We start from the raw sequence: 24,362 nt of genomic DNA on the forward strand, positions 1-24,362 counted from the left end.
ATTTCATACATTATGTTTGACTATTAGGAAGCCATTTATGAAGGGAACTTTGCTGGTGTTTGTAGGTTTAAGTCTTGTTTGTTGACAAGTTTAAACACATTTGTCCTCGTGTTTGTTCTGGATGTTAATATGAGAGGTGTGTTAGAGCCACACTCTGACCCAGCGTGGGCTGAGGCCTCACAACGGGTTTGTTTAGTATTGGAGTTGTGGGTGAACGGCGGTAGGGGCTGGGTGTGTGGTGGGGGCTGGGTGTGTGGTGGGGGAGGTGTGGTGGGGGCTAGGCGTGTGGTGGGGGCTGGATGTGGGTTGTGGTGTGGTGGGGGCTGAGTGCAAGAAAGGTCTGGACCCCAGACATATATGACAGTTGACATATACATTTGCTATGTGAGAGAGTTGGAGAATGTCCTGGGATGGTTGTATATGAGAGTTGTGAGGTGTTGAGAGGGAGTGTGTGAGGCGTGTGAGGTGTTAAGAGGGAGGTACACCTTGGTGTGGTCCACAGACACACTACCGTGAGCGACGGTGGCGCCCATCTCATTGTCTGTGCTCCTCCACGCCCACCCGCCGAGTGGTGAAGGCGACAGGGAGGGCGGCACGACACTCCCACACGGGAGAAGGTCTGGGAGAGCGAGAGCAGCGCCAGGCTCTCCTACCACCACTCTAGGGTTAGGGCGGTTGTGTCCGTGCAGGTGTACTCACCTAGTTGTTGTGCCTGCGGGGGTTGAGCTCTGGCTCTTTGGTCCCACCTCTTAACTCTCAAGCAACTGGTGTATAGTTTCCTGAGCGTACTGGGCTCTGTCATATCTACATTTAAATCTGTGTATGGAGTCAGCTTCCACCTGTTAACTACTCTGACGCTGAAAAAATTCTTTCCAATATCTGTGGCTCATCTGGGTACTATGTTTCCACCTGTGTCCCCTTGTTCGCGTACCACCCGTACTAAATAGTTTGTCTTTGTCCACATTGTCAATTCTCCTGAGAATTTTGTAGGTGGTTATCATGTCTTCTTCCCCTTACTCTTCTGTTTTCCAGGGACGGGATGTTCAGCTCCCTTAGCCTTTCCTCGTAGCTCGTACCTCTCAGTTCTGGGACTATAGTCTGGTGGCATACCTCTGAATCTTCTCTAACTTTGTCTTATGTTTAACTGTGTGTGTGTGTGTGTGTATTCATCTTGTGCTTGCGGGGGTTGAGCTCTGCTCTTTCGGCCCGCCTCTCATCTGTCAATCAACTGTTTCTAACTACTACTACTATTTTTTTCCACATACCAGGAAGCAGCCCGTTACAGCTGACTAACTCCCAGGTACCTATTTACTGCTAGGTAACAGGGGCATAGGGTGAAAGAAACTGCCCATTGCTTCTCACCGGCGCCCAGGATCGAACCCGGGACCACAGGATCACGTGTGTGTGTGTGTGTGTGTGTAATTACCTAAGTGTAGTTACAGGATGAGAGCTACGCTCGTGGTGTCCCGTCTTCCCAGCACTCTTTGTCATATAACACTTTGAAACTACTGACGGTCTTGGCCTCCACAACCTTCTCACCTAACTTGTTCCAACCGTCTACCACTCTGTTTACAAAAGTGAACTTTCTTATATTTCTCTGGTAACTTTGTTAGTTTAAATCTATGACCTCTTGTTCTTGAAGTTCCAGGTCTCGGGAAATCTTCCCTATTAATTTTATCGATTCCTGTTACTTTTTTGTATGTAGTGATCATATCTCCTCTTTTTCTTCTGTCTTCGAGTTTTGGCATATTTAATGCCTCTAACCTCTCCTCGTAGCTCTTGCCCTTCAGTTCTGGGAGCCACTTAGTAGCATGTCTTTGCACCTTTTCCAGTTTGTTGATGTGTCTGTGAGTGTGTTGAGTGCGTGGGGGGGAGGGTAATTTGTCACGAGAGTTCACTGTTGGCATGTAGAGTGTGTGTGTGTGTGGGGGGGGGGGGTCACGTAGGGTGTGGGGGGCATGTTGGGTGTTGGGGGTATATAGGGTGTGGGGGGGATTGGAAGGGGTCCACAATTAAGGAAGTTGTGTACTCCCTTAATTGTGCTTGGGAGGGGGGGGGGAGGTCTTCGGTTTCGCCCCTCAACTATCAATGAACTGGGGTGTGTGGGGATGGGGGGGATTGGTGTATATTAAAGAGAGGGAGTGGTGGTGGTGGGGGTTTGGAGGAGTAAAGAGGGGGGTTGAGAGCCCCGTGTTGTGGTGGTGGTGGTGGTGGTGGTGGTACCCCGCCTGGGAGTTCCTTCACCTGTGTGGCTCCTTATCTACCCCACTACCACTCCCTGCTGCCTGTGTGCTCACCTGTTGTGTCCACTATTACCCATCACAGCCACGCTTGTAGCCCCGCCTCTTGCTTGTTACATTTGGTATCCGCAGGTATATATATATATATATATATATATATATATATATATATATATATATATATATATATATATATATATATATATATATATATATTGCTCTGTTTTCCTCTTTTCTTTTCTCTGGTACTAGTGTGTTAGCATGTGTCTCAACTTTATAAATGTTCGTTTAATGAGCGGCAAGATTTGTGTCCTGGGATGCTTTAACATGCGTGCAACACATGTGCATTTTAACACATGTTTTAACACCTGTACATTTATGGAGGTCCCGTAGACTATATGGTGTCACGTAGTTGGTGTGAAGCCGCAGCTTCGTCTTCCTACACCAACAACTGTCCATCTCGCAGGATGGTTAGTTGTACAGGGTCGTGTGATGTGTAACCTGCACTACAACTTTGGCTGTGTTATGAGGATGTGCTCAAGAACACGATAGTGAGTAAACTGTGATGCTCCAGGCACCTCACACCGGCAGGTCTGAAGGGTCTAATGGCTGGACATTGAGTGATGTAGTGTGGGAGATCATGCCGCAGCTCCTGCTCACAGGGTGTGCACCTGGAGTGCTCAGGATTGGGAGATCCGTCACCTGTAGCCACCTGCCACAGGTAACGGTAACCCAACCTGGCCCTGGCAACCACTGTGTCGCACAGTCTGGTGAACGTTCTGTGCTGTCCATAAATATAGGTTTCGGATCTAAACAAATCATAGCATTTTATGCTATGCTTTCAGGCCTTTGGGAGTGCGTAATTTCTCTCCATGTAGATCTGAGTGTTAGGAGCCATAGAGTCTTGACAACAGAGATGGGGATACTTGGCTCTAATTCAACGTCATCCTTGTTACACGCTAATTTTGCTGGAATGTCTGTGTCATTATGATGGCTTATATTTATGTGAGATGGTATCCATACAAAAGATTCTAAACCCTTTGTTATGACCTAGTCTTTTTTTATTATTATTAACACATTTAGATGTGCATTTGTGCCGCTCCCCTAGACTATATGAAGGGAAGTACAGTGTGGGTCAAACAACTAGCTACGGGATGCTAAAATCCCCGTCACACAGGATGGTTGGTCATACACAGGCCATCTACTCCATGATGTACACTTCTATGGGGATTTACCTCAATGTTTCACTGTCTAGTGTTACCCAGGCACTGCTCTCTCCATGCTCCCGTCCTTCCCGCCCTCCCTCCCTTCCTTCTCCCTTCCTCCTTCTCCCCTCTCCCTTCCTTCTCCCCTCTCCCTTCCTTCTCCCCTCTCCCTTCCTTCTCCCCTCTCCCTTCCTTCTCCCCTCTCCCTTCCTTCTCCCCTCTCCCTTCCTTCTCCCCTCTCCCTTCCTTCTCCCCTCTCCCTTCCTTCTCCCCTCTCCCTTCCTTCTCCCCTCTCCCTTCCTTCTCCCCTCTCCCTTCTTTATCCTTTCCCCCCTCCTCTTTGGCACTCCTGTCTCTCCCATTTTCCTCCATTTTTCCCCAGGCTGTGTGCAGCGCCCTGGCCCAGTGCTGTGTGTGTGTGTGTGTGTGTGTGTGTGTGTGTGTGTGTGTGTGTGTGTGTGTGTGTGTGTGTGTGTGTGTGTGTGTGTGTGTGTGTGTGTAAGAGGGGGTGTGAGAGGGTGTACACACACACGCCGGGTACAAGGGGGTGTGACCAAGAGGTCGCTCCTGAGTCACTTCAGGCGAGACAAACCCGCCTCCTTCATCCTTAATTATGACGTCAGAGGCGGGTGGGGAGGGGGTTCTTACCTAGATATACTTGCTGGTGTTAAGCTTCGGCTCTTTGGTCCCGCCTCTCAATATCCAATCAACAGATACAATTGTGTGTACATTTAATATTTGTGCCTGCAAGATCGCCAGGGAGCACCACCAGGGAGGGCACCACCAGGGAGGGCACCACCAGGGAGGGCACCACCAGGGAGGGCACCACCAGGGAGGGCACCACCAGGGAGGGCACCACCAGGGAGCACCACCAGGGAGGGCACCACCAAGGAGGGCACCACCAGGGAGGGCACCACCAGGGAGGGCACCACCAGGGAGGGCACCACCGTGCACCACCAGGGAGCACCACCAGGGAGCACCACCAGGGAGGGCACCACCAGGGAGGGCACCACCAGGGAGGGCACCACCAAGGAGGGCACCACCAGGGAGCACCACCAGGGAGCACCACCAGGGAGCACCACCAAGGAGGGCACCACCAGGGAGCACCACCAGGGAGCACCACCAGGGAGCACCACCAAGGAGGGCACCACCAGGGAGCACCACCAGGGAGGGCACCACCAGGGAGCACCACCAGGGAGGGCACCACCAGGGAGGGCACCACCAGGGAGGGCACCACCAGGGAGCACCACCAGGGAGGGCACCACCAGGGAGCACCACCAGGGAGGGCACCACCAGGGAGGGCACCACCAGGGAGCACCACCAGGGAGGGCACCACCAGGGAGCACCACCAAGGAGGGCACCACCAGGGAGCACCACCAGGGAGGGCACCACCAGGGAGGGCACCACCAGGGAGGGCACCACCAGGGAGGGCACCACCAGGGAGGCACCACCAGGGAGGGCACCACCAGGGAGCACCACCAGGGAGCACCACCAGGGAGGGCACCACCAGGGAGGGCACCACCAGGGAGCACCACCAGGGAGGGCACCAGCAGGGAGCACCACCAGGGAGGGCACCACCAGGGGGCACCACCAGGGAGGGCACCACCAGGGAGGGCACCACCAGGGAGGGCACCACCAGGGAGGGCACCACCAGGGAGCACCACCAGGGAGGGCACCACCAGGGAGCACCCCCAGGGAGGGCACCACCAGGGAGGGCACCACCAGGGAGCACCACCAGGGAGGGCACCACCAGGGAGGGCACCACCAGAGAGGGCACCACCAGGGAGCACCACCAGGGAGGGCACCACCAGGGAGCACCACCAGGGAGCACCACCAGGGAGGGCACCACCAGGGAGGGCACCACCAGGGAGGGCACCACCAGGGAGCACCACCAGGGAGGGCACCACCAGGGAGGGCACCACCAGGGAGGGCACCACCAGAGAGGGCACCACCAGGGAGCACCACCAGGGAGGGCACCACCAGGGAGCACCACCAGGGAGGGCACCACCAGGGAGGGCACCACCAGAGAGGGCACCACCAGGGAGCACCACCAGGGAGGGCACCACCAGGGAGCACCACCAGGGAGGGCACCACCAGGGAGGGCACCACCAGGGAGGGCACCACCAGGGAGCACCACCAGGGAGGGCACCACCAGGGAGCACCACCAGGGAGGGCACCACCAGGGAGGGCACCACCAGGGAGCACCACCAGGGAGGGCACCACCAGGGAGGGCACCACCAGAGAGGGCACCACCAGGGAGCACCACCAGGGAGGGCACCACCAGGGAGCACCACCAGGGAGCACCACCAGGGAGCACCACCAGGGAGGGCACCACCAGGGAGGGCACCACCAGGGAGGGCACCACCAGGGAGCACCACCAGGGAGGGCACCACCAGGGAGGGCACCACCAGGGAGGGCACCACCAGAGAGGGCACCACCAGGGAGCACCACCAGGGAGGGCACCACCAGGGAGCACCACCAGGAAGCACGGGAAGAAGCTGAGTGGAAATGTTAGAGCGGAGGAGAAAATGTGTGAGAGTTAGCGGAAGCAACAATCAATAGTGCGTTAAGAGGGCGAGGTGGTGGTGTTGGAGGACGACGTGGTGGTGTTGGAGGACGAGGTGGTGGTGTTGGAGGACGACGTGGTGTTGGAGGACGACGTGTTGGAGGACGAGGTGGTGGTGTTGGAGGACGAGGTGGTGGTGTTGGAGGACGAGGTGGTGGTGTTGGAGGACGAGGTGGTGGTGTTGGAGGACGAGGTGGTGGTGTTGGAGGACGAGGTGGTGGTGTTGGAGGACGAGGTGGTGGTGGAAGGTAGAGGAGGAGGAGGAGGAAGAATGATGATGGGTATGCATGTGACAGTAAGACATAAAAGAAGTGAGGCACACCTGTAGGTGGTCCAGGGATCAATGCCTCCGCGGCCCGGTGTCTGACCAGGCTTCCTGATTGGTGTTCTGATCAACCACACTGCTAGACGCCGCTGGGCGCAGTTTCGCGTATGAATTCCAGGTTGATCAAGTATAGTTTGGAGGGTTGGGACCACTGAGGGCCCAGTCATGGCCCTGTTGAGAGTCGTAGTGAGAACGCCTGCCGCGGGGGCATGATCCTGGGCCTCGCCTCAAGGTAGGCCGTGTTTGAAGGCTCTGGGGCCCTAGATATTTATGGAATTGTTTCTTGAAACGATAAAGTGGCGTTCACACCTACATCAAAAATAACAGGTTGGATAACAAGAACTTTTGACACAAATGAGGCTACTTTTTAAGACATTAGTGTTCTCTAGGGTGAAATATTGTTACACACTAACAGCTCCATTTAAACTGAAGAAGTTGCCAACCTAGAAGGCGATTTTTTACTGCCTGAATCCACTTGATAATATGTCTAAATTATTGGGACCGCTTAAATTTGTTTTAATCTGTATTCGCTATAGCACACGGGAGATTTACATTTGTGATTTACTTTTAATGATTTACATTTGGGAAAATATTAGCGGGACTGGTTCCATATCTGCGCAGGGAAATAATGACACGAGACCAGGAGGCATAGCAGGAAATGGAAATTAACCCTGTTCAAAAGCAGAGGTGCAGTAGATACGCCGAGAGAGAACTCTATCAACATCAAGGGCCCAAGACTTTTCAACACTCTTCCTCTAAACATAAGAGGCGTAACAGACCGGCCTCTCACTGTTTTCAAGAGAGAGCTTCATAAACACCACCAAAGGATACCTGTACAATCAGGCTGTGATTCATGTCTGGCTACGAGTCAGCGGGTGCATGCGTGAGCGAGTGGGCACCAAAATAGCCTTACCATTATGCAGTTGATACACTATCTCCTGACACTTACACCTTCCTTCCCTTACTACCCCTCATCCCCCACACCCACGCTATCATCTACACCCATGCCCCAACATCTGCTCCCATGCCCCAACATCTGCTCCCATGTCCCAACATCTGCTCCCATGCCCCAACATCTGCTCCCATGTCCCAACATCTGCTCCCATGTAGGCCACCTAACCACTTGGTCTGGACGGTAGATCCACAACCTCGTTTTTTCCCTTCCAAATTACCGCGTAGCGTAGTGGAGGTGGGGTCCCTTGGGGGTTCAAACGTGGGTTGAACATGTATATAAGTGGGATTGGGTGGTTATAAATAGGAGCTGCCTCATATGGGTCAATAGGCCCTCTGCATTTACCATTATTCTTATTTCTCGCTTCATGTAGGTCGGCGTTCAATCCCGACCGCCCAAGTGGTTGGGCACCATTCCTTCCCCCCGTCCCATCCCAAATCTTTATCCTGATCCCTTCAAAGTGCTATATAGTCGGCGTTCAGGGGCTTGGCGTTTTCCCTTGACAGTTCCCTTCCCGTGTAGGCCTGCCACCACGCCCTACCCTGTGTTAGTGGGTGTAGCGGGCCTGGTGGTGGTGGTGGTGGTGGGTGCTGTGGGGCGTGGAAGAGGAAGACGGTCTGGGGTGGCGGCGGCGGCGGCGATCGAGTGGTGTAGTCAGGAATGGCGGGAATATGGGGTCAGACGTTGTTGTTGAGGATTCAGCAGCTCGGAACAAAAGTTCCAACTAGCACAGGCTATGGTGAGCCCGTAGTGGGCCGGGAATGGGAACAAGGTCATGCATTCTGAAAGAGCCGTAATTGAGTGCTTTGCCAGATGGTAACGAGGCGTGCACGCACGCACTTGACTACAGGCTAATATACCTTCTGAGCCGTCTTAGGGTATAGGGAAAGTCTCTGTGGCAAAGCTGCAACGGGTTCATGAAAGGAAATTCATGTCTCGGGAAAGAGAGGATGGGCTGACTACATCTTGATTGCCAGAAAGCCTTTGACACTGTACCTGACAGAAGGTTACAGCATTAACTTTGCAAACCCAGCTGGAGTAACTGGTGGCATACAGAACAAGGTGAGAGAATACGTGTTCGACAACAAGAAGAGAACTGTAGTCAGACTGGGAAAGTAAGAACGGAGATAAATTAGAAGCAAAGCACCAGAGGCGACCATTACTAGGCCCCACAATGATACAAGTGTCTGGTGTAACTGGTGAAGTAGGAGCCTCCATCTTAATGTTTACACATGATGACTAGTAATACAGGTGGGTTACAGTGTGCTCCCACTGGAATTTGACAGTTAACAAATTGCAAGTCGTAACACCACTGAAAAGCAGAACTTGGGAGCTGAAACTCTCCTTGCAAGCAGTTAGCTTCTCTCGCTTTTCCTCACTTACACAGACACAAACATGCAGACAAACGGGTAAAGACAGGCGAATACACATAGTCTAGCCTGATGGTGTGGGGGGGTTGCCGGGCCAAAGTGATCGATGGCCTCAATAAATGGAGCCCCGTGAGGAATGTTACCACCTTGCATTGCCAGTTGTCTGTGGCTTCCACCCTCCGCTCACTCATCCATCTACTCTCCAACTCTCTGATGGAGATCACATCCACACACACACAAATCCTCAGCCTTCACCACGCTCACACTTTAGGTCTCCAGCCGCCGGTTGTAGTGGTCTTCAACGTGCCTTGTCGACCCACCCTTACTCCCTCCCGCTAGTCTTGTCTCTCGTGTTGTCCGGTCAGCTTGCCTCGTGTCTCTCTGCATCTGTCAGTAGACATGTTTGCATGTACAACTACGCCTGTGTACACTCATAAAGATGAGACTAGACTTGATTTGCAAATTCTTTTCCTATCTGTGTGTTTCACGGCATAGTTATCAACGCTTCGTGTTCTGTAATCAATTTGTACAGGGATATGAATACAGTAAGATATTAATATCCAAATATTTCAGTTCTGTTTATCCAGATTTATATAATATATATTACAAAATGCATACACATTTTTGGAGGGATGTGGGGAGAGGGCGAATGCATGGCGGCTCAAGTACATACTACCTAAATTAGGAATATTGGACATATTAAACAATGAAAATGTTTATCCATGTAGTATATGTAAGTATGGTGGCGTGGGCAGGTGTGTAACTGTGTATGTTGCTGTTACAGGCTTGGCGGGGTTCCCATGTCAGCTGTGGCGCCAGAGACAACACAAGCAGTTCTTTGCTACGCCAAGATGAGGTACTCCGAGATGCCGCGAGACGTATCCTGTGACAGCCTCGCTGCTCTCCGCATTAATGAGGTCAGTCTTGGCTCCGGTTGACCTGCTCAACCAGCAAGTGTCAAGCCGGGCTGTATTGCCACCTCAGGTCATGGGTCACCTCCCGACATTCAATGTTAATATTACATCTCATTTCATAACAGGATTTTAATGTTAATTTGTAAAGGGAATATTAAGGGATTACCCAGTTTGTTTCCTTATGGTTACTCTGTGTAATTAGGATTAAATGGAAGAGATTACAAACAAGTAGGTTGATTGATTGCAAGTAGGTTGATTGATTGCAAGTAGGTTGATTGATTGATTGATGATTGATTGATCTACAAGAAGCTGAAATAAATTATCGAAGGTTATAGTGGTGTATTAACATTGGGATAATTGCAGTATGGGGATTCACAGGTGTCCCTGATGTGAGTACTTCTTAGTTTATCATGTCTCTGTCATTAATATTTTCAATATGCCTCATTCTGTTGACTCGAAACATTTATCAATAGTGAAAATGTATAGTTCCTGTTGAAATACGGTACTGTAGTGTAGCACTTTGATGATCTTGTTTTGCTTTATTAATTTTACTGTTTTTTTCTACAATATTTTGAGACCACCTCATCATATTGACTTGAAACTTACAGCACTTTGTATATGATAAAACATACTGTATTGTAATTGGGCAGTGTATTCAGCTGGAACCACAAGTCATTTGTTATAGTCCTTTTATGTGACAAACAGTATCTCTTGCCACACTTGTGAAAACAAAATCTTAACAGTGGTAATTAGCATTTCATATTGTATCTGCTCAATATCTGTCTTAGTCTGGATGACCACCAGGTCTAATATTACCTATTCACCCTTTCCCTTAACCAGTTGTTGTCTGTGTTATCACCTGTTTCAAGACGTTTCTAAGAGTAATGTCCACTTTGGCATCCATGGGTCATCCTCTTTTTCAAGGATCCTAAATTACACAGTTAATGTCCCCGTGGTTAAAATCACAGAGTACTCGGAGCTTGATCTACTTGTCACCTTTACTGACCTTTCTATGGTCTTCAGACTATATTGGGCTTCCTGGTGCTAGTGAGGGCATATACATGACTACCATCACTATCCTTTTGTCTACTTTTGTTACCATGCACATGATCAGTCCTATGGATTAGCTACATTTACCTGAAACATATCTTTAGTACGTTATTGCATTTTCAATAACAATGCAGTCTCCTTCCACCCCTGTTTCTTCTCTCTGATCACTTTATAGCCTCTTAGATTACATCCTATGTTATTTGTAAAAGTTTTATTTCTATGATTGGAAATGTTGTGTGCCTGCATTTAATGTACCCTCTCCTGGAGTTTCCCTGTCATATGTCATGCCATCTGCATTCATGTACTATTTGTTACTATTGAAGTGATATCTCTATAACCCTATATCTCGATACAGTATTTCTCTATACAGTACAGAAACCTGTATACCAGCTGATTAAGGACTGAGAGGCAGGACCAAAGGGCTCAAGCTCGACCCTTGCAAACACATTTACAGTAGCTGATTACCCAAGACAGATCTTACCAATACTAACTTTAAAAAAAAAATATTATTTTTGTATACTGTATTACACTGTATTGTTTCCTGTGACAAGGAAAGAATTTACATATTTTTTGTAGGTTTTCATACTTTTTGTTAAATGTGTGGATTGGACTGATTATTAAAAAATTATAATTATGTTGTCTGGAGCTAAAAAATGAGAATTACCATAGACCTTAAAATATGCTGTGTTTTATTTGACTAAAATAGAGTATTGTTGCATGGGCAGTATGTTTCTATACTGTACTTTGGTGTAGTGTGCAAGACAGTTGGCTTTGCTTATACATGTACTGTACATGTACTGTAACACTAATAATATAATGTGTTGCATATTCTTCCATTTAAAGCAAGAATTTTATTAATATTCTATTTTGCAAATTGAAGCAAAATTTTTACATGTTATATTTTTGTGTAAACAGTTTAGAAAATCTTGATAAAGTTTGTATTTTGATATAATTGCAAACACCTTGCTAACAAATGCCCTATTTTGTATTATTTTATTGCCCCCCCATATGTGCAGTATTCTTCTATATGTGTGATGTTTGTTATGCACGAGTCGAGGGTGTTGTGGCTATGTGTAAAGCTGTGATATTTGTTATTGCTGTGTGATACATCCAGTTTCCTTCCGACAGTTTTATAGGTAGTTGGCAATTCTACAATCAACTCCATTCAAGAAGTTGATTCCGTTTAGGTCATGGACCCCCATAAAAAGTCTCGAGCCAGAAAATGGTGCTGAGAAGAATGCCTCCTTCACTTGTATATTTGCCTCTCTTAAATATATTGGAGAAGAAGTAATTATATACATAAATCATGTAATGGTCCCATTCGTGCTTAGCTTGTTTATCAATTTTCAGTCATTATTTTTTTTGTTAGATGTTTGATGGTGTGAGAGACTTCACTGCATGACCCACCACACCAGCTTGTCGTTGATACGGAGTTGCCTGAGGGGTTTCTCACATAGTATTTTTACACGTTCAGTTATCAGAGCTGTGATGTAGATAATTGCTTGCTCTTGTTTTACTGCTTTTAAATTACTTCTGCATATTTTTTGTGTCATTTACTATTGGTAAACATTGGTGTGCAATATTTTCACTTAGGTTCTCAGTGGTTATGTTTGTCTGTAAGCTCTTTTTAACTTCTCTTTTCAAATTGCCTTCCCTGCATGCAAAGCTGGGTGATGGGGGCAACTATATTCCAGCCTTGCAGTGTGGTGCAATGTTCAACATTCTAACCATCTCTGCAATGTTAAATGTATAACTTCCAAATCTTACCAGCAATAGCTTATAGCATTGTTTTGTTTTAAATCTGTGTATAGGTGTGAATCTGTGTTATTGTAAAGTACAGTAATTGGTAATTCTGGCTCACTTTAAATTGTATATAGAACATGTGTGACTTGTTCATACTGAACATGTGTGTGTGTGTGTGGTTCATACTAGTCCCTAGAAAGTATCATCAAGGCAAGTGAGAGGACCTTAAACAAGCCGCCGGCTTCCTGTCCTCGTCGAGGCCACTAGTCTACGTAAATGGGTAAATACTGAACATGTGTGACTGGTGATTAGTTCTGTACTTACCTCGGTTGCACATGAATCATGATATATATGTGTTAAGTAGTTCTTACTGCCTATTTGTGTTGGGTGTACTTGCTGACAAGGTAGGTGTAGTGCATATTGGATTTACTAGATTATGTGAGGGGGTGTTGTGTGTGCTGGGGTATGAGGGGTGTTGTCTGAGGGGGTGTTGTCTGTGCTGGGGAATGATGGTGTAGTGTGAGGAGTGTTGTGTGTGCTGGGGGATGAGGGGTGTAGTGTGAGGGATGTTGTGTGTGCTGGGGGATGAGGGGTGTTGTGTGTGCTGGGGGATGAGGGGTGTAGTGTGAGGGGTGTTGTGTGTGCTGGGGGATAAGGGGTGTAGTGTGTGCTGGGGGATGAGGTGGGAGTTGTGAGAGTGGTTGAATAACAAATGCATCATTAAGGTCAGTTGTGGTATATTATGTTAAGTGATAACTTTGAGGAAGTCATTGTTTTCTTATGGACCTGATGAATTGCTTCCATCATTTGAATGCTGCAACTTTTTCAATTAAGCACCCACAGAACACATCACAAGATATATTTGTTCACTGTGCACTCTGCAATAATTGAGTATGTCTTGCTGGTTTGTTCATATCCAGCAGATGAATGAATTGCAATACTGAATTATTATTATTCCTCTTACAATATTATTATTCCTGTCTTACATTACTACTATTACTATTATTTATATTATGAGTGAATGTATTTGTTTGTAGTGTTTAGAACAGTTGACAGAGCACTGCACACCTGGTCTGAAGCAGCAGGAGAGGTTGTGGGGTAGCTGGTGAAGTGTTGGTGTTCATTTCCCTCAGATCATATAGTGTATCCTGATTAATAGATGGGTGTTATAGATTTTTATAATATATCCAATCTTCTATCACAATACACTTTTGTATTGTTCCTCTTAACCCTTAAACTGTGCAAAACCTCATATGATGTGTGACATTGAACTCGGTTTTTTAAATTTTCTAAAACTCTTTCAAATGTTTTGTGAATAATCTACTAGACAAATGCTCCAACTTTGTCTAAATGTTAGTTAATGTTGTCTAAAAGTTAGTTTATTATTCTCGTACATTATTACACACCTGTCTGGTGTATGGTGGTGCTCGCATACACACCTGGCTGGTGTATGGTGGTGCTCGCATACACACCTGGCTGGTGTATGGTGGTGCTCACATGCACACCTGGCTGGTGTATGGTGGTGCTCGCATACACACCTGGCTGGTGTATGGTGGTGCTCGCATGCATACCTGGCTGGTGTATGGTGGTGCTCACATACACACCTGGCTGGTGTATGGTGGTGCTCACATACACACCTGGCTGGTGTATGGTGGTGCTCACATACACACCTGGCTGGTGTATGGTGGTGCTCACATACACACCTGGCTGGTGTATGGTGGTGCTCACATACACACCTGGCTGGTGTATGGTGGTGCTCACATACACACCTGGCTGGTGTATGGTGGTGCTCGCATACACACCTGGCTGGTGTATGGTGGTGCTCGCATACACACCTGGCTGGTGTATGGTGGTGCTCGCATACACACCTGGCTGGTGTATGGTGGTGCTCACATGCACACCTGGCTGGTGTATGGTGGTGCTCGCATACACGCCTGGCTGGTGTATGGTGGTGCTCGCATACACACCTGGCTGGTGTATGGTGGTGCTCACATGCACACCTGGCTGGTGTAGTGTATTTAAACAATATAATTGTAGTAGGGAGCACAATTTTTTTTATAATGCTGTAGAGAAACATGAAGATGAGAGCAGACATATTTTGTAGGCAAAACATCACCTTCAAATGATGTTCTCATCTTAGCATTTCTCTACAGTATACCATTGCTATTATTGTCAGTATGGCAGTAGCTGTACATGAGTCATGCAGCTAGACTATAGTTAGTGCTGCAGGGTTAAGTCATGCGTGTCTGCTTCACTACAACTTGTATATAGGTAACATTATTAACCAACTGAATGAAGCTCAGATGTTTGGTGTCATGAATTTGTTTGTAAAGAAAAGAAGTTAATGTATTGAGTTTTATCCACCATGAACGTTGGATCACACCTTTCTTGAGTAACGAGTGTGAAGTGTGACGAGAACCAACCAGTCCTTTTCGTGCACCCAACTCTCACTGTTCACCTGTATCTGCCCTCTTGTGAAGGTGTGAGGTTGCAGTGTAGAGGAGCAACCTGTTCGCTTACAAATTATGTCTGAATTTGGCCGTTTTCTGTACAGCCGAAAATGGACGTAATTTAAAAATGAAAAAATTTAAAATTAATTTGTGATTTTTTCTAAAACAATAAGTTAAGGGTCCTCTGATAGGTTAGGAGGGCAGGAAATTCTCTTAGTTTCAAAACGTCATGAAAAACGTTAATTGAAAGTTTCCTCTCCAAACCTTTCCGAGTAAGTCGGCGGAATCAAACAGAAAACGGGACAGTACATCACTTTCGTGAGCTGATTTAATTTCAAATTACGTCCATTACGGCCATAGTGCGCATACGAGCGAAAAGTGACATTATTTTTAAGAGGACGAGTTGGGAGGAGTATGTTCATCGTGACTGCCTGTCCATGTGGCAGTGTGTGATCTCCACGCATTACTGCACATTTTGATGTTTTATCAGCCAGTAATTTAAGATGAAAGTCTCTTGATACAATTTGTGTGTGGGAGTTGCTGGACTTGTTAGTTTATTACTGTATAGTCACTGTTCATATTTAGTCCAGAGTATCCAAATGTTTGGTCTGTGTGCTCATTATTGGTATTTTTCAAATGTTTAATTTCTTAAACATTTCTACGTATGTTGTACCTAATAGCCAGAATGCACTACTTGGCCTACTATGCAAGGCCTGATTTGCCTGATTAGCTGAGTTTTTCTAAAGTTATATATTTTTCTAAAAAAAAAAATCTTCTGAAATGATAAAACTTTCCATCATATAACTGTCAGTAATTCAAATTATCAATGTAATATAATAATATTAATTAAAATAAACCGATTGAAAATAACGAAAAACACTCTGCCAATTAGGCAAATCAGCACTTGCATACTAGGCCAAGTAGTGCATTACTGGCTCTACTTATTACTCTACTCTCTACTCTACTATTACTTATTCGTGTATATATATATATATATATATATATATATATATATATATATATATATATATATATATATATATATATATATATATATATATATATATATATATATATATATATATATATATATATATATATATATATATATATACATACAGTATATGCAAACAAGCTTGAATGGTCCCCAAGCCAGTATGCAACTGAATACTCCGCACCCCAGAAGGATTCGAACCCAGACAGCCAGGAGTACTATGCACCTTGGCGTACCTGGTACTTTAACCACTTGACCACCATGACTGTACAAAAGTCATTAGTAGCCGAAGCTATATCCCCAACGACCCGACAGCACATGGTGGTATGCTTGGGCATAGATATTTCATCAAATCATCTCACATCAGTATTTCAGTTGCATATTGGCTTGGGGACCATTCAAGCTTGTTCGTATTTGTGTTGCTCACATGGCCCCACAAAGTGAGGTGATTCGATGAAATATCTATGCCCAAGCTTACCACCAAGTGCTATCCGGTCATTGCGGATATAGTTTCGCCTACCAATGACTTTTGTACAGTCACTGTGGTCGAGTGGTTAAAATAACAGGTATGCCAAGGTGAATAGTGCTCCTGGCTGTCTGAGTTCGAATCCTTCTGGGGTGTGGAGTTTTCAGTTTATATATATATATATATATATAATTATATATATATATATATATATATATATATATATATATATATATATATATATATATATATATATATATATATATATATATATATATATATATATATGCGGTCGTGATGGTCAAGTGGAATAAGGCGTCTTGTACATACCAGTTGCGTTGCTTCTGGGAGTATGGGTTCGAGTCACTTCTGGGGTGTGAGTTTTCAGTTATATATATATATATATATATATATATATATATATATATATATATATATATATATATATCGTCGTACCTAGTAGCCAAAACGCACTTCTCAGCCTACTATGCAAGGCCCGATTTGCCTAATAAGCCAAGTTTTCATGAATTAATGTTTTTTCGACTACCTAACCTACCTAACCTAACCTACCTTTTTCGGCTACCTAACCTAACCTAAACTATAAAGATAGGTTAGGTTAGGTTAGGTAGGGTTGGTTAGGTTCGGTCATATATCTACGTTAATTTTAACTCCAATAAAAAAAATTGACCTCATACATAATGAAATGGGTAGCTTTATCATTTCATAAGAAAAAAATTTGAGAAAATATATTTATTCAGGAAAACTTGGCTTATTAGGCAAATCGGGCCTTGCATAGTAGGCTGAGAAGTGCGTTCTGGCTACTAGGTACGATATATATATATATATAATATATGTATATATATATATATATATATATATATATATATATATATAAATATACCGTACAGTATATAATATAATATGCATGAAAATGTGAAATTTACTATTGATGTCTTATTTAATTATGGATCTCTAGGTATTTTATTTTTACTTGCAAGATTTCAAATTATTTTTCAGAGTGTGATGGACAGTGATGAGGAAGATGAGCGCAGCAGTGGTTGTGGGGGCGGGAGGGGTATGGCTATGCCAATGTGTGCTCGTGGTACCTCTCCCCCTTCTTCTGTGTACCGTAAGGTAGTTCAAGAGACGAACTACGACTCCCACGACAGCATGAAGGCACTTACTAAAGCAGCGTACAGTTATGGGTCAGTCCAAAATAAAATACAGTAGTTGTTGCTTTATACTGTACTTATTATCGGAGAAATTTCCAACCCATTTTCAGAATACTGAATGTTTATGCGCTCATACAGAATCTTTCCACTTAAAAATCCAAGTTTTAGGTACTTAATTGTTTAAAGAACTATATGCCATAAAGCCTATATGAGTACTGTACAATCTGCCCTGCCACTGATATTGTGTAGCAAAAACATTACTCTGCCCTCTTTTGTTAAGGATTGGAGATGGAAATGTGTACTTGTTGGTGAATGATGTGTATTAGTGGGTGAATGATCTATACTGGAAGGTGAATGATCTAGTCTGATGGATAGCTGATGGATCTATTCAGAATGATCTATTCTGATGGACGTGGGCGCCTGACAGCTGAGTGGACAGCGCTTCGGATTCGTAGTCTTGAGGTTCCGGGTTTGATCCCCGGTGGAGGTGGAGACAAATGGGCAAAATGTTTCTTTCACCCTGATGCCCCTGTTACCTAGCAGTAAATAGGTACCTGGAAGTTAGACAGCTGCTACGGGCTGCTTCCTGGGAGGTGTGTAACAAAAAGGAGGCCTGGTCGAGGACCGGGCCGCGGGGACGCTAAGTCCTAAAGTCATCTCAAGATAACCTCAAGATGGATGAATGATCAGTACTGGTAGATGAAAGATCTATATTGGTAGGTGAATGAACTACACAAATGGGTGAATAATTGATACAGATGGATGAATAATTGATACTGGTGGGTGAATACAATGTTTTGTATGTACTGTACCTCTTTGTTTATATGATTAAACCAATTTAATTGCAATAACTAGATTATTCATTATAAATTGGCAGTCCCAATTTTAATTATATTTGTATCAGTTCTGAAAATTATTATGAATCAATTTCAGAACCCTTCCCAGAATTCACAGCCACAAATCTGCCAGCTTACCAGCCAGAGGGAAGGATTCAGACAATCCACCAGTGTTGGATCTGTTGAGAGTAGTGCCCGAAGATCTTGCAACCCAGATAACACGCATGGACGTTCCAGTTTTCAAGTACGGTACATTGTTAATAATTGTTGAAAACCTGTATGACTATCTTAGCTACCCACATCTTGATATGGGTAACTTGATATAGGTAACTTGATATACCCATATCAAGATATGGGTAACTTTAAAAGCTTTGTATGATATTGAAATAGGTCAGGAGTCATTGCATTAGACAAACCGGGGCTAGAAAAGCCGGGCAAAGAGCAAGAGCTCGATCTTGCAGCCACAAATGGGTAAGTGTATACACACAAAGAAAAGATATTTGACATTCAGTACCTTCCTCCCTTGGGAAACGGGGACCATGTCCTGTTGGAAATTAGATATGTTATGCAATGTAATCTAGAAGAGATATTACTGTAAAGATACAGTGGTACCTCCATTTACGAATTTAAATCCTTTCCCAGAGACAGGTCGTAACTTGAAACGATTTTTCCCACAAGAAATAATTTAAATTGAATTAATCTGTTCCACACTCTCAAAAATATTAACTTCAAAATACATTTCATACATAATACACACACACATATTTTGTACTATAGTATGTACAAGTTATAGCTTACCTTTATTGAGGACTCTTGTTGGCATATGGAAGACGGTGAGGAGGGGGTGGCGGGGGGGGGAGGAGAGGTGTTACTGTTTGGAAGGGGAGTCCCCTTCCATTATAACATCAGGCAGTGATGTCTTCGCTGGGGTACTCTTTCTCCTACGTTTTGCAGTCATATCACTAGAAGCACAAGTAGTCAAATTTTCCTACGAAATTGGGGTTGTAACTCGAAAAATTCGTAAGTCGAGGTTCCACTGTATTATAGAACATGTATAAATGTATATTTTATGCCAAATTCATTTAAATTTGATTTTATGTATAAATAAATTTGAATGTTTATCTTCATAATGGATTATATATCCTTACTAGTGAGTTAGGACTGACAGTAAGTAGAATAGAATTTATTTGTTTCATCCAGAGTTTGAATTTTTTAAGGTCAGAATAATGAGGAGCCCACTTTACATCTCAGTGACTAGTTGAACTCTGTTCAAGTACTACTGTTCATGGATAAAGATTAGTCAAGTAAATTATTTAACTAATGATTTAGCTGTATGGTAATATTTATTTTGCTGTAGTGTTGTTAAATTTTTCATCAGATGAAAATAATACCAAAGATTGATTTCATCATTATCTGTTTATCAAATTTTGTAAACATCTTGAATTACCAATTGTCTAAGATATTGTTTGCCTTGAAAGTTGCCTAATTAACAGGTTTGTGGGAAATTTACACAGATCCATCACCCCAGAAGAGCTGACCTCTTGTGGTTGGACAAAAAAGGACAAGCTAAAATCTGCTCCAAATGTTGTAGAGTTTACCCGCAGATTTAACCACGTAAGTTCTCTCTTTAAGAAATGTATTTTGTATGTTCAGTAAATGTGCATGTGTGTGTGTGTGCGCGCGCATTCAGTGTCCATGATTGTTTACATTGATGACTGTATTACCCACTTGTTAAAGCCAGATGGTCAAACTAATGTCGTTAAAAATCATCCATTTACCAATTGATTTCATCTTGATTGGTTTACTTTTAGTTCAAAAACAGCTGGTCGGCTGAGCGGACAGCACACTGGACTTGTGATCATGTGGTCCCAGGTTCGATCCCGGGCGCCGGCGAGAAACAATGGGCAGAGTTTCTTTCACCCTATGCCCCTGTTACCTAGCAGTGAAATAGGTACCTGGGTGTTAGCCAGCTGTCACGGGCTGCTTCCTGGGGGTGGAGGCCTGGTCTAGGACCGGGCCGCGGGGACACTAAAAAGCCCCGAAATCATCTCAAGATAACAACAAAGTTGAAAGTATTCTTCAACTAAAATTAGTTACCAAATCCAATATTGTATTAGTCTGGCAGGTTTGGTTCCTCAGCCAGCGGGTAATGAACATAAAGCCCGTCGGACTAGAGAGAGAATCCAAATTACTAGTACCAAAAAAACTCTTTAGTGTGTGCAAAATGTGAGGGATTTGCAATGAAAATGAAGCTAAATTTGTCTAAATATCTAGGGAGCCATAGAAATGGGTCAGTTGGTTGAATTGTGTGATACAGTATACATAATGTGTGTTATAGGATTGAAAAGGTTGATAGGTTATAGAGACTTGATATGGGACAGAACTTTGATAAGGAATAGAGAATTTGACATGGGATGAACACAGACACAAGAAGGAAAATATAGAAATATAGAATGCTCATTGCTTTAGAATTTTCTATAGAAATATAGAATGAATACAGTACAACTTGTGATATTATAGTGCTTTGATGGAGGGTTTGGTCAGATGGAGCAGAGGCTAATGGTAACATTAAATTACCGTACTGTGTGTTGATTTTTTTTTATTAATATTGTACATGGAAATACAGTATGGAATGCTGATGAAGGCATTGATGCATGATGAGTGTTGAATCAGTTGAAAAAGAGTACAGTAATTTATTAATTGTGTGTGGATAAATGTAAGTTATATATGCAGTGGCTGATGTGGAAACAATAATTCAAGTATCTGGAGGGTTGTCTGATCACATGATAGTGTTGTGTAAAGTACGACAGTGGTAAATGGGTGATGGTATCCTGCAAGACCTCGGGGGGTACAAGAGAAGTTGAGAAGTTCAGCAAGAGAGAGCTGGTGAATGAGTGCAAAAGAAGAGTTGACAGATGTCATAATGCACACTTCAGGCAGTACTGCTGGTACATTTGTGCACACACAGGGTAGTTTTCTGGTACATTCGCGTACTACCATGATTGTGCTGCTGGTGTATTTGTGCTCATTTTTGCTGCAAGAACATTGGCTCCCATCCATTATACTGGTATGGTCCATCTAATTATCCAAAGCTACCCAAATTTACTCAAAGCTCCCCAAAGCTTCTTAGTATTACATAAGTAATGAAGATATATGATATATTTACTCGCTATAATGTTGGTGCTGAATGTAGAACATGAAAAAACATATAATTCAAAACATAGAATGCTAGCCTAACCTGGTGAAACTATTATTGGTTTTATTGTTTGTCCAATATTATTATTATTTATTACAGTGGTACCTCGGAATACGAGTGTCCCTGTATATGAGTTTTTCGGAATATGAACAGGATTTGCTCAGAAAATTTGCCTCGGAACACGAGGGTGTTGATACACGTACAGGCCGACTAGCGCGTGGTGGCACGGCGATCGCACCTCAGTTTACCAGTGTCTCTCGCCAAGTGACTATCCCGCCTGAATTCTTCACAAGGATTTACAGTTTTTTGTCAGTTTTTTGGCCATTTGAACATAAAAGTAATTATTATGTATATATTGCCATAGGTCTCAAGAAAACCATTGGTAAGGTTCAACCTAAGAAAATAGCTGTGAGTAGAGGCAGTAGAGGATGTCCCTTCTTGATTAAGAAAATGTGTGAAGTATGGGAAGAACTGCAAAGTTTTGTTGAAAAAACTCACCCAGATAAAGCTGTAGTAGGCTGTTGTATTGACCTTTTAAATGACAATGTGATGTCTGACTACAGACAAGTGTTAAAATGTATGGAAAAACAACTGTCTTTAGACAGATTCTTAGTAAGACAAGCAAGTCCAAGTGGTATGCAGGCGAAATATGCCAGAGAGTGCACCCCAGAGAGGTCCTCACTGCCTGATGTTATAATGGAAGGGGACTCCCCTTCCAAACAGTAACACCTCTCCTCCTCCCCCTCTTCACCATCTTCCATACGTCAACAGGAGTCATCAGCAAGGGTAAGTAATAACTTGAACATAGTTTTGTAGGTTTATTTAGATGAATTAGGTATAAAATTTAGTTTGAAGCGAGGTTTTTAGGTAGTCAGGAACGGATTAATTCATTTCCCATTACTGTATTTCTTATGGGGAAATTAGCTTCGGATTACGAGTTTTCAGAATACGAGCTGTCTCCAGGAACGGATTAAACTCTTAAACCGAGGTACCACTGTATTATTATTATGTAATTTATGTAATTAGTTTTTTAAATATTCAAGTATTAAAATTTATAAGCACTTAATGAGTAACGTAGGAGTCACTAGACACAAGGGTCATCAGATATTAAACAACCTTGGATTAACTACGTTATTATAATGTTGACCAAACCACACACACTAGAAAGTGAAGGGACGACGACGTTTCGGTCCATCCTGGACCATTCTCAAATCGATTGTGATTGTCATTCTCACAATCGACTTGAGAATGGTCCAGGACGGACCGAAACGTTGTCGTCCCTTTACTTTCTAGTGTGTGGTTTGGTCAACATATTTCAGCCACGTTATTGTGATTCTTCGTCTGCATGTTATTATAAATAAAGACAAATTTAAAAATGCAACATTTATTATAAAAAATGATACAGTATTTACAGAACCTCTGTTGCACATGTTGCTTGAGCTTGTTCAACATGAGACCACACACATCTCTTCCTGCTCGTTTCTAACACTTTTTTTTATTTAATCAAAATATGGTTTAAAGATTTTCCACTGTGCAATAGCAATTATACTGTATGTTATAGTTAAAATAATAATATTTATTAGCCAGATTAAAGGGTTCACAGAATATATTGGTACTGACATATTCTTTAGTGTGGAACACATTTGTAATGTAAAAATTTTCCACTACACGACAGTATATAATTTCTTGTCCACAGGTGAGTTTCTGGGTAGTACGAGAAGTTTTGAATGCTGGTGGTATTAAGCATCGAGCAGAGATGATGGGACACTTCATCAAGGTGGCCAAGAAGCTCAATGAACTTCACAATTTCCATTCTCAATTTGCAATTGTTAGTGCCCTACAGTCTGCGCCTATATATAGGTACGAGTTATTCTGCCATCATAAATACCTGTAGTTCATAATTGCTAAAGCATATATTTTAAATCTTTGACAATTGTGTTGTATTGCTTGGGTGATGAGTTCAACAGTTTCAAGCATTGAATCACAGTATTGTACTGTATTAGTGCAGTAGTTGAGTAATATCTTTTAGTACAGTAGAAGATGTAAAGAGGATGAGCAACTGTGGGTAAAGGCACAGTGGGAGGGGCATACATGGTGGAGACACAGTGGGAGGGGCATACATGGTGGAGGCACAGTGGGAGGGGCATACATGGTGGAGGCACAGTGGGAGGGGCATACATGGTGGGAGGCACAGTGGGAGGGGCATACATGGTGGAGGCACAGTGGGAGGGGCATACATGGTGGGAGGCACAGTGGGAGGGGCATACATGGTGGAGGCACAGTGGGAGGGGCATACATGGTGGGAGGCACAGTGGGAGGGGCATACATGGTGGAGGCACAGTGGGAGGGGCATACATGGTGGAGGCACAGTGGGAGGGGCATACATGGTGGGAGGCACAGTGGGAGGGGCATACATGGTGGGAGGCACAGTGGGAGGGGCATACATGGTGGAGGCACAGTGGGAGGGGCATACATGGTGGGAGGCACAGTGGGAGGGGCATACATGGTGGAGGCACATTGGGAGGGGCATACATGGTGGGAGGCACAGTGGGAGGGGCATACGTGGTGGAGACACAGTGGGAGGGGCATACATGGTGGAGGCACAGTGGGAGGGGCATACATGGTGGGAGGCACAGTGGGAGGGGCATACATGGTGGAGACACAGTGGGAGGGGCATACATGGTGGAGGCACAGTGGGAGGGGCATACATGGTGGGAGACACAGTGGGAGGGGCATACATGGTGGAGACACAGTGGGAGGGGCATACATGGTGGAGGCACAGTGGGAGGGGCATACATGGTGGGAGGCACAGTGGGAGGGGCATACATGGTGGAGGCACAGTGGGAGGGGCATACATGGTGGGAGGCACAGTGGGAGGGGCAT

The 24,362-nt window shown here is 44.4% G+C and overlaps 1 protein-coding gene across 12 annotated transcripts in view; it reads left to right on the plus strand.

Moving 5' to 3' along the window:
• The window catches only part of LOC123757946 (ras-specific guanine nucleotide-releasing factor RalGPS1), a 144,029-nt gene that overhangs the window by 95,961 nt on the left and 23,706 nt on the right, over window positions 1-24,362 (plus strand). For all 12 annotated transcript variants that reach the window (XR_011231017.1, XM_069338758.1, XM_045741927.2 and 9 more), the window contains 5 exons: window positions 9,443-9,575; window positions 17,293-17,480; window positions 18,381-18,527; window positions 19,798-19,897; window positions 23,176-23,339. Coding sequence is in view for 11 of the 12 variants with exons in the window: in XM_069338757.1 (XP_069194858.1) it covers window positions 9,443-9,575; window positions 17,293-17,480; window positions 18,381-18,527; window positions 19,798-19,897; window positions 23,176-23,339 (732 nt within the window). In the remaining variant the exon portion in view is untranslated. The remainder of the gene's footprint in view (window positions 1-9,442; window positions 9,576-17,292; window positions 17,481-18,380; window positions 18,528-19,797; window positions 19,898-23,175; window positions 23,340-24,362) is intronic.

This window comes from Procambarus clarkii, chromosome 40 (assembly GCF_040958095.1).
Source record: "Procambarus clarkii isolate CNS0578487 chromosome 40, FALCON_Pclarkii_2.0, whole genome shotgun sequence".
Lineage (NCBI taxonomy): Eukaryota > Metazoa > Arthropoda > Malacostraca > Decapoda > Cambaridae > Procambarus > Procambarus clarkii.